The sequence below is a fragment of the Aristolochia californica genome, unplaced genomic scaffold, assembly GCF_029961685.1.
Source record: "Aristolochia californica isolate CCGP_79_NKW_82.1479 unplaced genomic scaffold, dmAriCali1.0.hap1 SCAF_9, whole genome shotgun sequence".
In the NCBI taxonomy this organism is placed as follows: Eukaryota; Viridiplantae; Streptophyta; class Magnoliopsida; order Piperales; family Aristolochiaceae; genus Aristolochia; species Aristolochia californica.
The window spans coordinates 22,547,363-22,561,339 of NW_027182290.1; the positions used below are offsets into that span (position 1 = coordinate 22,547,363).

Genomic DNA, 13,977 nt, shown 5'->3' on the forward strand with positions numbered 1-13,977 from the left:
GCTATGAATTTAGCTAGGTCAATTGAGCATAAGCAACATGTTCTAAAGGATTCAATGGTCAAAAAATCAGCTTGGCCAGGAAGGCACAATGCCACTGCGCCAACCCCTTATTATGAACCTCCACGTTCTGGAGCCAGTGCAACACCACGCCCAGATAGCTCTAATTCAACTCCACCAGCTCCTTAATTCAAAAAACTAAACAGATAAGAAATGGATCAGAGAAAGGCCAAGGGCCTTTTTTTTAACTGTGATGAACAGTATGTACAAGGTCACCTATGCAAAAGATTATTTAGTATATGTCTGTGGGAGGATTGTGAAGACATACTAACCGAGGAGGAGATTGTGGAAACGGAGCAAGAGGGTCCAGAGATTTTCCTTCATGCCATGACTGGTCTGCACAGTTCTAGTATCATACAGGTTAAAAGCCCAGTTGCATCATCTACAGTTACTTGCTTTAGTTGGCTCTGGCAGTACACATAATTTCATCAGTCAGCCAGCAGTAGAACAACTTGGGTTAGGAGTCTAGCAACAGACTAGCCTTTCTATATCAGTAGCCAATGGGGCTAAAATTACCAGTGTGGGCATCTCTCCAGCCACACACTTTGATATTGAGGGACACACATTTATTGCAGATTTCCTGGTGATTCTACTGTTCGGATTTGATATGGTACTGGGAAATAAATGGCTACAACTGTTGGGGCCAATATTATGGGATTTTTAGGCTCTGACCATGATCCTTACAGAGGACCACCGTCAGATTACATTGCAAGGCACCCAGGCACCAGTGCCCTACGCCCTTTTGGTTGTTCAGGTCCAGAGCACGGACAACTATAAGTTATCTCAATTCCTTATAGATTTTGAGGATATCTTTCAGGAACCTACTGCTCTACCACCAATTAGGCAATGTGATCACCATATCCGTCTGAAAATGGGCACTGAACCTGTAGTGGTGCGTCCTTATCGTTACCCCCACTTACAGAAGGATGAGATTGAAAGGCAGTGCCAAAAGATGCTAGCCCAGGGGATTATTCAGCCCAACAGGTCTTCTTTTTCCTCACCGGTATTACTGGTCCACAAGTATGATAAGTCGTGGAGGTTTTGTGTGGATTACAGGCAACTCAATGCGCATACCATTAAAGACAAATTTCCCATCCCAGTGGTGGACGAGTTGCTAGACAAGTTACATGGAGCTACTATTTTTACCAAGCTCGATTTGAAATCTGGCTATCATCAAATTCGAGTTCATCCATCAGATGTGGAGAAAACAACGTTCTGCACGCACCACGGGCATTTCGAGTTCCTCGTAATGCCATTTGGTCTCTCAAATGCGCCTTCCACATTATAGGCCCTCATGAATGAGGTATTTTCCTCTCTCTTGAGGAAATACGTTTTGTATTTTTCGATGATATTTTGGTATATAGCAACAGTTGGGAAGAGCATCTTCAACACCTTCACCAGGTATTTACTCTTATCTGCTCACATCTTTTGGTTTCAAATCAGTCCAAATGTTCTACGGGAACCTCAGAAGTGGCCTACTTGGGCCACATTATTTCAGCAGTTGGGGTGAAGGTCGACCAGAGTAAGATACAGGTCGTCACAGATTGGCCTCCTCCCACATCCATTACAACATTAAGGGGATTTTTGGGCCTAGCTGGGTATTACAGGAAATTTATTCGCAGCTATGGCCAGATTGTAGCACCACTCCACAACCTACTAAAAAAATGCCTTTACCTGGTCCGAGACAACGGCTCATTCCTTTCAGCAGTTGAAAGAGGCCTTATCCTCCGCCCTAGTTTTGCAGCTACCAGACTTTGATGGGTCATTTGTGGTGGAATGAGATGCTTCGGGGGGCGGTATTAGTGCAGTGTTACACCAACAGGGACACCCGATTGCTTATTTTAGCTGCCAACTTGGCCAGCACCACCACAAGTTAGCAGCTTATGAGAGGGAACTGATTGGATTAGCGAAAGCCATACAACATTGGAGGCCTTATCTCTGGGGGCGCCCATTTCTGATTCACACTGATCATTGCAGCCTCAAGTATCTGCTTGAACAACGCCTCACTACCTCACCGCAACAACATTGGTTAAGTAAACTTATGGGGTTTGACTTTACTGTGGAGTATAAACCTGGGAGTTTGAATGTGGGGACTGATGCTTTATCTCACCGGGACATTCCAAAGCTGCAATTACATGCCATAAGTCAGCCCAAAGCTCTCTTGTTGGATTCTATATGGGAAGAGACACAACAGCACCCAAAAATTATTGCTTTATATCATGAGATCTAGCAGGGAACAAGGGCTAACCATTGGGCGGTTCAAGATAATCTGTTCCTCTCCAAAAATCGGATCTGTCTCCACCACACGTCACCACTCATTCACAACATTTTAGCCTCCTTCCATGACAGTACACATGAGGGCCGACAAAAAACATATTTTTGGATAAGTAGGGAATTTTATTGGAAGGGTATGAAGCGCAGTATAGCCGATTATGTGGCAACTTGTCAGATTTGTCAATGGAATAAAGCTGAATCATTAAGTCCAGTTGGGTTGCTCCAACCACTTCAGCTTCCGTCACAAGTCTGGTCAGATATTTCCATGGACTTCATAGATGGCCTTCCCTCATCGTCCGGCAAATTCGTTATCTTTGTAGTGGTTGATCGTTTCTCAAAGTATAGCCATTTCATACCTCTGGCGCATCCTTACACAATAGCTCACGTAGCTCAGGTATTTATGGATAATATTGTCCGCTTACATGGGATGCCTAATTCCATTACAAGTGACAGGGATGCCATCTTTACCAGTACATTCTGGAAAGATGTTGTGGACTCAATAGCACACCGAGTCACACAACGAAGAAGACAACAACAACTCACTCAATAGGATTTAATTCTTATATTTCTTTGAGTAGGATTTAATTCTTATATTTCTTTGAGTAGGATTTATTTCTTATATTGTTTTAAGTAGGATTTATTTCTTATATTGTTTTAAGTAGGAGTTATTTCTAATTACTTTATATGTAAGGGCATTATGGGGAATTATTGTAACCCTAACCCTAAAACTCCCTATTTAAGGGATAGGTATGAATGAAATAGGTAAGCTTTGAGATTTTAGAATAACCTAGTCTAAATAGGTTGAGATCACCTCTTGATCTCGAGTTTAGGGTTTACTCCAAAAATCCAACCCATCCTTCACCCTCCATTGCCATCCATCTTCACCCAAATTCATCCAACATCATCCCTACTAAGAAAAGGAGCTTCCTGCCCCTTTTCCAAGCCCAAAGAGGAGGTCTATCCTCCCTCTCGGCAGTAGCAGCAAGAGAGGCCTAATTCCTCCCTTACCAAGCAGCAAAGTGAGGATTTTTATCCTCAAATCTTGAGCAAATCCTGGTGCAACGTGGGAGTTGATCATAGCATCAAAGAAGAGGTATTAATCTATCCCAAACTCGTGTTTCAAGTTATTTAAGAAAGAAGGATTGCATTCTTAGCTAGAGCAGCAACAAAGAGGGCCAAACCCTCTTTGCCATGACCAAGAAAAGAGAGCACCTTGCTCTAGCAAGGTTAGCATAGTTGTGTGGTCTTCTACCTAGCACAACAACTCGGTAGCACCCTCAAAAGAGGATCTTTCCTCCTGGCCAAGCACTGGTTAAGGAGAAATACTCATACACAGACCCTTGACGTGAAGTGAGTAAATTCTGAGTGCTGGATTCACAAATCCCACGCCGTGTTACTCGATCCATGACCCGGGACCGTAACAACTTGGTATCGGAGCAGGGTAACATGGGGGATCATATCAGCAATGATGAAATCCAAATCAGGATACAAAAGATAGAAGATAGCCTTGAAACAGCACAACCAGTGTTGGGAAAGGTTTGTGGTTTGGAAGAAGAGATGAGTCGAATCATTAGCATGCTACAGGAGTTGAGGACAAAGAGACATCAGAGTCCAGAGGTGCGAGAGGTTGCTCAACATGTCTTGTCACTGGGGTCAGCATCTGCCCATTGCACTAAGATCTCTCAATCAACCTGAATACGACGAGTTTGTAATACCTGTGCCGGGGTAGAAAGTACACGTCCCTCATGGAGTGGGGGCAGCGGGGTGTGCAGCAAAGGTGAATCACCTTGGAAGGCCTTTAATTGGGAGATATGAAAGACGTTGTGAATTCTGGCCTCTGGCGGAAGCTGCAATCTATAGGCCACTATCCCAATGCGGTCCATCACCTGAAAGGGACCATAATATTTTGGAGAGAGCTTGTGACGTTTGGAGGCTGTCAACGACAGCTGCCTGTAGTGTTGGAGATGCAACCAAACATAATCTTCAGGAGAGAAGAAGACTTCCCGGTGCTTCTTGTCATAATATTGTTTCATAGAATGTTGTGCCTTCTGTAGATGAGTGCACAACTCAGTGATGAATGTGTCTCTTTCAGCTATGCTTAGTCCAAAGTGGCGACTTTAGGGGCCCCTGGTTCATAGGCTAAAAGACGGGGAGGTTATCTACCATATACCACCTTGAATGGGGTTGTGCCGAGTGCGCTGTGGTAGGAGGTGTTGTAATAGAACTCAGCCCAGGCGAGCCACTTAACCCACCTCTTAGGTGAGTCCCCCACGAAACAACGGAGATACATTTCAATGGTTCTGTTGACGACCTCTGTCTGACCATCAGTCTGTGGATGGTAGGCTGAAGAAAAGGGTAACTTCGTGCCTTGTAACTTGAAGAGTTCTTTCCAGAAGGTACTTGTAAAGATTGTATCCCTATCACTGGTAATTGAATTAGGCATCCCATGTAATCGTACAATGTTATCCATAAAAATTTGAGCGACCTGAGTTGCAGTGTAAGGATGTGCCAGAGGAATGAAACATTCGTACTTAGAGAAACGATCCACCACTACAAAGATAACAGATTTACCTGACGAAGAGGGAAGTCCTTCTATGAAGTCCATAGAAATATCAGACCAAACCTGTGACGAAAGCTGAAGTGGTTGGAGCAACCCCGTTGGACTTAATGTTTCAGCTTTATTCCATTGACAAGTCTGACAAGCCGCCACATAATCAGCTATACTGTGCTTCATGCCCCCTCCAATAAAATTCCTTACTGATCCAAAAATATGTTTCCTGTCGGCCCTCATGTGTACTGTCATGGAAGGAAGCTAAAATGCTGTTAATCAGAGGGGGTGTGTGGTGTAGAAAAATTCTGTGTTTGTAGAGGACGAGATTGTCCTGAACCCTCCAATGTGGTGCCGCTGTCCCCTGCTGGATATCTTGGCATAAGGAGATAATATCCGGGTACTGTTGTGCCTCTTCCAGTATAGAATCCAACAAGAGAACTCTGGGCTGACTAATGGCGTTTAGTTGCGGCTCTATAACGTCCCGACGAGATAAGGCATCAACCCCTACATTCAAACTTCCTGGTTTATACTCGCCAGAAAAGTCAAATCCCATAAGCTTACTTAACCAATGCTGTTGTGGTGAAGTAGTGAGACGCTGCTCAAGAAGATACTTGAGGCTGCAATGATCAGTACGAATCAAAAAAGAATGTCCCCATAGATAAGGGCGCCAATGCTGTATAGCTTTCGCCAATCCAATCAATTCCCTCTCATAAGCTACGAACTTGTGGTGGTGTTGGCCCAGTTGCCGGCTAAAATAAGCAATCGGGTAGCCTTGTTGGTGCAACACTGTGCCAATACCGCCCCCCGAAGCATCACATTCCACTACAAAGGAATCCTCAAAGTCGGGGAGCTGCAAAACTGGGGCTGATGATAAGGCGTCTTTCAATTGCTAAAAGGAATGAGCTACTGTCTCTGACCAGGTAAAAGCATTTTTCTTGAGGAGATTGTTGAGCGGAGCTGCAAGCTGGCCATAGCTACGAATAAATTTTCTATAATATCCAGCTAGGCCCAAAAATCCTCTTGAGGTTGTAATAGATGTAGGAATAGGCCAATCTGTGACCGCCTGTATCTTACTCTGGTCTACCTTCACCCCTGATGCTGAAATAACGTGGCCCAAATATGCCACTTTTGATGTGCCTATAGAACATTTTGACCGATTTAAAACCAAATGATGTGAACGTATAAGAGAAAATACTTGGTGAAGGTGCTGAAGATGTTCTTCCCAACTGTTGCTATAGACCAAAATATCGTCAAAAAAGACCAATACATATTTTCTCAAGAGAGGAAAATACCTCATTTATGAGGGCTAGGAAGGTGGAAGGCACATTTGACAGACCAAATGGCATTACGAGGAATTCAAAATGGCCGTGATGCGTGCGGAACGCTGTTTTCTCCACATCTGATGAATGAACTCGGATTTGATGATAGCCAGATTTCAAATCGAGTTTAGTAAAAATAGTAGCTCCATGTAGCTCGTCTAACAGCTCGTCCACCACGGGAATAGGAAATTTATCTTTAATCGTATGGGCATTGAGTTGTCGGTAATCCTCACTGAACCTCCATGACTTATCATGCTTGCGGACTAGTAATACCGGTGAAGAAAAAAGAGACCTAGTGGGCTGAATAATACCCTGTGTTAACATCTGCTGACACTGCCTTTCAATCTCATCCTTCTGTAAGTGAGGGTAATGATACAGATGCACCACTACCAGCTCGGTACCCATTTTCAAACGGATACGGTGATCACAGTGCCTAAGTGGCGATAAGGCAGTAGGGTTTTGAAAGATATCTTCAAATTCTGTAAGTAGGTGAGATAACTTACATGTGTTTGTGGATTGGACCTGGGCAACTTGTAGTGCGCAGGTGAGTGGTGCTTGTGTGCCATGCAATATAATCTGATGTTGGTCCTCTATAAAAGACATGGTCAGAGCTTGGAAATCCCATAGTATTGGTCCCAACAATTGTAGCCATTTAATTCCTTGCACCAATTCGAATCCTGATAGTGGAATCACCAAAAAATCTGCAACAAATTCATATCCCTCAATATCAAAGTGTGTGGCTGGTGATATGCCTACACTAGTAATTTTAGCCCCATTGGCTACTGATACAGAAAGACCAGTCTGTTGCTGTACTACTAACCCAAGTTGTTCTGCCGCCTGCTAACTGATGAAATTATGTGTACTACCCGAGTCAACTAAAGCCAGTAACTGTAAATAATGTAATTGGGCTTTAACCTGCATTGTGCTTGCACTGTGTAGACCAGTCATAGCATGAAGGGAAATCTCTGGACCTTCTTGGTCAGTTTCCACAATTTCTTCCTCTGGTGGTATTTCTTCTCCATCCTCCCACAGACATATACTGAATAATTGCTTACAGTGGTGACCAATGAATACTGTTCATCACAGTTAAAACAGAGGCCCTTGGCCTTTCTCTGGTCCATTTCCTGTCTAGTAAGTTTTTTGAAGTAAGGAGCAGGTGGAGCCGAATTAGAGATGTCTGGGCATGGGGCTGCACTGTCTCTAAATCTTGGAGGTCCATAGGAAGGGTTTGGCGCAGAGGTATTGTGCCTCCTTGGCCAAATTGGTTTTCTGACCAGTGACTCCTTTAAAACATGCTGCTTGTGCTCAATTGCCCTGGCTAAATTCATAGCGTGGTCTAAATCTGTAGGAGCATGTAATTCAACTTCTAAACGCAGAGCTTCTGTCAAACCAGCAGTAAAAATATGAACATACTGTGTGTAGCTAACAAACTGTTTTGCTTTGGATAACTTTCCTGGAAGGTCTTTTGGTACACCTCTAGTGTTCCCGTTTGTTTGTAATTGATTAATTCTCCCAATGGATTGCTACTAGCTAGAGGACCAAATCTCATCATGCAAAACTGTCTAAAAGTTGCCCAATCCTGAACCACTTGGTCATTTCGGAATTGGTGGTACCATAGAAGCTCTTCATCGAGCATGTGGTAGGCGACCAAATACACTTTCTCATCCGCAGGTGTTTTTTTATGATAAAAGTACTGATCACACTTGGCTAACCAAATCAAAGGGTCCTTAGACCCATCATATGTAGGAAAGTCAAGTTTTAAATACCTGGGCACAGTGTTTGGTCCTTGAACGGCAGGCCCCAGATGGGGATGGTGTTGACGCATTGGTGGTTGTGGGGAAGGTGGTGGGTGGAATGGATGGTGGTTGGCCGATGGAGAGTAGGCAGCTGGTGGTTGGGCTCGTGTATCATGGTCCTCTTGTCGCCAGAGGAGAGCTTGGATGGCAGCATCCATAGATTTTATTGCCTCACGCAAATCAGAGGTTGTTTGACGCACCTCTTCCAGGGCATGAGCCTGGTTATCTGTCCTCTGCCTAGTATCTTCCACTAACTGTCTCAAATCGTCAGGGGAAGAGGAATCCCCAAGGGTGGACCTGTCTGATACCATTATGTTAGGTTCTTCCCTTGCCATGGATCGAGTCACCCTTCTTTCCTCTCTTCCCTCCATGGATGATCTTGACGCTGGAAGAGAATTCTTGTTTCTTGAACGAGTAATGGTGGAACTCAATTAGAACGAAGGAGCTTTGGAGGAAGCTCAACCTTGGACCTCAAAGGGAGAAATCTGACCTAGACCTCTGAAGGAGAATCTGACCTGTAAAATATAATTTTCTCAATACTTGCCTCTCTTTTCCTTCACGTCCCCCTAAATAGGGTTGAGGACGAAAATACAAAGATGACTCATAGGTCAAGTGGTTCACGCCACATTACACTGAACAAACCCAAAGTAAACCAAACCAAAAAAAGTAAATGTTATGGATTCATTAGGGGTTTATTCACAATTTCTATTCATTAAGGGTTTATTTGTAATTTGTTGAACATTAGGGGTTTATTTGTAATTTGTTGAACTTGTGGCCTTTGGCATGTTTTCCCTAACTTCCTATATAGGGACGTGAGATGAATGAAGAGGGTAAGTATTGAGAAAATTATATTTTACAGGTCTGATTCTCCCTCAGAGGTCAAGGTCAGATTCTCCCTTTGAGGTCCAAGGTTGAGCTTCCTCCAAAGATCATTCTAATTGAGTTCCACCATTACTCGTTCAAGAAACAGGAATTCTCTTCCAACGTCAAGATCATCCATGGAGGGAAGAGAGGAAAGAAGGGTGACTCGATCCATGGCAAGGGAAGAACCTAACATCTTGGTATCAGACAGGTCCACCCTTGGGGATTCCTCTTCCCCAAATGATTTGCATAAACTGATTGAGGAAAGTTGTCAAAGGATAGAAGCTCAAAATCAATCCATTGACGAGGTTTGTCAGACCACTGTTGACCTGCGTTCGGCCATGGCAACCATGGATGCATCAATCCAGCTCCTTCTCCGACGACAGGAGGACAGTGGACTTCGAGCATCGCCACCTGGAAGCTACAATCCTCCGGCCGACCACCACCATCACCACCCGCCACCACCACCACCACAACTGCGCCACCCACATCCCACAATGGGACCTCATGCATATGCCCCTAATTCGGTGCCCCGTTATACACGACCTGCCGAACCCTTCCCTCCCCATCCACCCCCAGCTCCACCAGCGCAGACCACCGGCGACGATTCATCTCCTCACAAGGAGCTTCTTCGTCAATTTGCTCTTCAACTTGATGCACAAATGGCTCGGATTTGTGCTAAGGTCTCTAGTGCCGCAGCAAAGAAATCAGAGAAATCCGTAGCGCACGACCTCAAAGAGCCCTCTGTCTCTCCCGCGATGGTGAAGTCCGAAATTGGGGACTTACCATGTCCAAAATCGGAAGGATACCCTGCAAACCCATCATCGACACAAATGGAAGAGGGTTTGCAGGCCACCCCTCCCCCTCTGGCCGCTCTAAGTCTTCCCCCTCCGACGCCACCGGATATCCGAGAGCTCCTTGTCTCAAAAAACCTCCCCGAACTTCCAAAATCCGACGGCGAGATGACCTCCAAACCGAAGCCCTCCTCTGCCGTCGTAGCGTAACGACACCTGTTCGTCGAGAAGCAGAAATGCTATCAATTTTTGGCCACTCCTCTATGTTGATCGCCGTCCACAACGTCTCCAGCTTGACGGGCTAGAAGCTGGCTCGGGGTATAAAAATTCCAGACAACCACCATTGACGCACTATGATTGCTGTCCTTCTACAAACCGACAACAACCCAAACCTCGAGATTTCGATTTCGAAGTTGAAATCGTGGCCCTGGCAGCAGTAGTAAGGTTTCACCCAGCGGATTTCAAATTGAAACTGCTTCCACAAGCATCTGATAACGACACTGTTGCGGATTTCATCTCGAATGTTTTTCCCAAGGTCCAAAGAGTCTATTACAGGCTCTTCCCATTGGGTTTTGAACGTTCGGTCTTCGGGGGCCCTTATTTGGTTCACCTGGATTTCCAATTTGGGGATAATCCTCGTGCCTTCCACATATTTTCTGAAATGGCCGGTCGAAATGAGAATGTTGGGCAAGCCATGCTTCTCGCATTCAGCCACAACCGGAACGCCGGGGAAACTTGGGTTGTGCGAGAAATGGTAACCATCAAAACTGTTAAGGCTAGACAGGTCTTCCGCAACCGTGGAAATCCTACAGTTGAGGTAGATATCATTTGCAGCAATGGGACTTTTTCTAGGGCTGCCGTATATCTGAACCTTAGCAAAGTAGACAGGTCTTCTATAGGTATATCTGAACCTCTAAAACTGAAGGATGGGGGATCTGACTATCTTGGCAAAGGTGTTCTTAACGTTGTTGAGAATGTCAATGCAATAATTGGGCATGCCTTGATTGAAAAGGATCCAACTGAGCAGACTAAGATTGATAACTTCCGGGTCCAAGTACTTGATGGAACAGTTAATGAATGGGATTGGTGCAAACCAAAGCTTGGTGCTACTGCCATTCTCGCAGTTTCTCTTGCCATCTGCAAAACAGGAGCTAGTGTGAAGTATCTACCTCTATACCAGCACAGTGCCAACCTGACTGGGCACAAGACCTTAGTGCTACCGGTACCTGCTTTCAATGAGCTCAATGGAGGATCTCCTGTTGGCAGCGAACTTGCACTGCAGAAGTTTATGATCCTTCCTGTCAGGGCCTCCTCATTCAAGGAAGCCATGCAAATGGGAGTCGAAGTGTATCACCATTTGAAGGCTGTAATTAGGAACAACTATGGCCATGCCGTCACATCAGTTCATGGTTCTGAAACTAATGTGGGAAATGCAATAATCAATATGTACTCTAAATGTCGAGCAATATATGCATCTGATAGAGCTTTTGCAACCATGTATAGGAGTGATGAAGTCTTGTGGAGTACTATAATTGGAGCTTATGAGCAGAATGGGCTTGGATTTGAAACTTTCAGAAGATGTAGGGAAATGGCAGTGGCTGAATTTGGTCCAACTCAATTCTTTTTTGCCTCTTGTATTTCTACTTGTTTTGGCTTAGCAGCTTTAGATGTTGGAAGGCAGTTTCATTCTTTGATGATTAAAGCTGGTTTTGTTGGAGATGTCTATGTTGGAAGCTCGGTTGTTGACATGTATGCTAAAGGACTGACGCAGCATGGAAGAGCAGACAACGCAATTCAAATATTCAACGAGTTGGCGAAAACGAAGACAGATCCTAACAAAACAACCTTCATCTATTTGTTCACAGCCTGTAGTCATGTGGGCCTTCTAGAGGAGAGCATGTTCTTCTTTGATATGTTGTGCAACAACTATAAGATGGAGCCAGAATCTGAACCTTACTGCTGCTTGGTTGATGTTCTTGGGCGAGTTGGAAAACTATGATACATATAAATTCATTGCTGGCTGCCTCTACAATGCGGGTGTTTCAGTATGGAGAACGTTACTAAGTGCTTGTTGGAAGTATAAGAATGTAAGTATAGGAAAGGAATTAGCAAACAGAGTGATGCAGTTAGAGCCCGATGTTCATTCTTCTTACGTTCTTCTGTCAAATCTCTACTCAGAAGCTGGTTTATGGAAAGAATCTTTGGAAATCAGGAAGAACATGGCAAAGATTGGAGTAACAAAGGATCCTGGAAGTAGCTGGGTGATTATAAATGATCAATTGCATAAATTTTCAATAGGAGAATTTTTACATCCTGTAAGGCCTTAACTAAGGCACCTGTGAGACAGGTTATTGTTGTTTCTTCTCCCTTTGTTGTTCCTATGCCAACAACGTGTCCCAAGGATACAATCATGGATGAGACTTGCTGGTCAGACAAATATACTGCAGAACAACTGGGAACTGGTACGGCCTTGCAAAAACAGCAGCTGCAAGTTAAGCTTTGGAGTATGGACAGAAACACAACATCCGGCGCATAACTTGTTATGCCCAATTTCGGATCTGCCACCATGCGGATTCTTCAGCGTTGGTTGGAAGGGATACGGGAAGGAAGAAGATGGAAGCTCGTAGGTCACGGGGGACCATTTGTACCTGTAAGGGTACATGGCGAGGGGCAGCGGAGACGAAGAAGATGGAGTGAGCTTGTGAAGGGAAGCTCGCCCTGGATCTCTGCTAGAAGGGAGAATCCTACCTTGCTATGCTAACAACTAATTGGATTAATGCCTCCCTTCTCATTCATCTTATGCCCTTATATAGGGAATTAGTGAAAACATGCCAAAGGCCATAAGTTCTACAAATTACAAATAAACCCCTAATGTTCAACAAATTACAATTAAACCCCTAATGAATAGAAATTGCAAATAAACCCCTAATGATGAATAGAAATTGCAAATAAACCCCTAATGAGTCCATAACATTACTCCCCTCCTGGATAATGAGCTTGTCCTCAAGCTCAATGTAGAATTGCCTGTTCGTACAAAAATAGAGCAACCTAGCAGAGGAGCAAATTATTATTATTATTATTAAACTTGCTCCCTAATCTCCTTTGTTAGCTTGTTGTAATGTTCCCAATCAGCCTTAGCAAATCGGTCTCGGCCAACAACTATTCTCCGGATTTTTTTTTTTTTTTTTTTTGTGTACTCCTGTCTGTATCTTGAATAAAACAAGACTGCTTCCATTCATGGTTGGGTGCAACACAGCCCCAGAATAAGAGTTGGGCAGACAGACACAACGTCAAGTTTATTCTGCGGTCCATACTCCAAAGCGTCACTTTTTGGTGCTGGTGTTGCAAGGTAGTGCCAGTTCCCAGTTGATCTGCAGTATACTTTGGCTGACCAGCAAGTCTCATCCATGATTGTATCTTGTGGCCAAGTTGGTGTCATAGCAACAGCAAAGGCAGAAGAAATAACAATAACCTGTGTCATGTTTGCCTCAGTTGATGTCGTAAGTACATTGAGGGTACCAGTCACAGCAGGCTCAAGTAAGTCAATCTCTGGATTGGGGACACTATCCGAAGGGTAAAGACTTAACATGTCAAATAGCTCTTTTGTTCTTGGAGGAGAAGAATCCCCAGTAAGAAACTCATGAACAATACCAGCCATCACAATTGAACGACAACCGGGTTCCTTCAATACCCCCTTCTCAAACAGTAATCTCCTAAGTATTCCAACATCATTCCATTGGTTTGCTGAGGCATAGACCCTGGACAGAATCACATAGATTCCACGAGAAAATCCACCATCCAACTCTAGAATTTGTTGAGCCAGTAATTTGCTGATCTCAACTCCAGCCTTTCTCTTACAATAAGCACTAAGAAAGCTTCTCCAAATCACCACATCTGGTCTAATGGGCATAGCAGACACAACATCTATGGCTTCTTCCACTGAGCCAGCACACACAAGAAGATTAACAACACATCCGTAGTGCTCAATTTGGGGTACAATTTTGTATTCTGATACCGTTAAATCAAAGTACCTACGACCCACACCAACCAAACCTCTGAGGCGACATGCAGTTAGAACACCAACGAATGAGATCGAGTAAGGCTTTACCTGTCCTGTTATGCACATTTGAGAGAAGGTGTTTAATGCCTCTGGGACATATCCATGCATTGCGAACCCAAAAATCATGGAGTTCCAGGAAGTTACGTTCTGCTCTGGCATTTCATCAAACAGATGCCACGCAAACCTGACGAACCCACCGGGGCCATACATATCTATGAGCGAGTTGTTCATCAAAACATCGCCAGCGACACCTTTTTCGCACTGC

The 13,977-nt window shown here is 44.3% G+C and overlaps 1 protein-coding gene across 1 annotated transcript; it reads left to right on the top strand.

Annotated features, from left to right (window-relative positions):
- The first annotated feature begins 9,919 nt into the window (after positions 1-9,919).
- Positions 9,920-12,438, top strand: LOC137941912 (uncharacterized). The gene has a single exon (XM_068787527.1). The coding sequence runs from the start codon at positions 10,314-10,316 to the stop codon at positions 11,649-11,651; it is 1,338 nt and encodes a 445-aa protein (XP_068643628.1). The 5' UTR covers positions 9,920-10,313; the 3' UTR covers positions 11,652-12,438.
- The last annotated feature ends 1,539 nt before the right edge of the window (positions 12,439-13,977 follow it).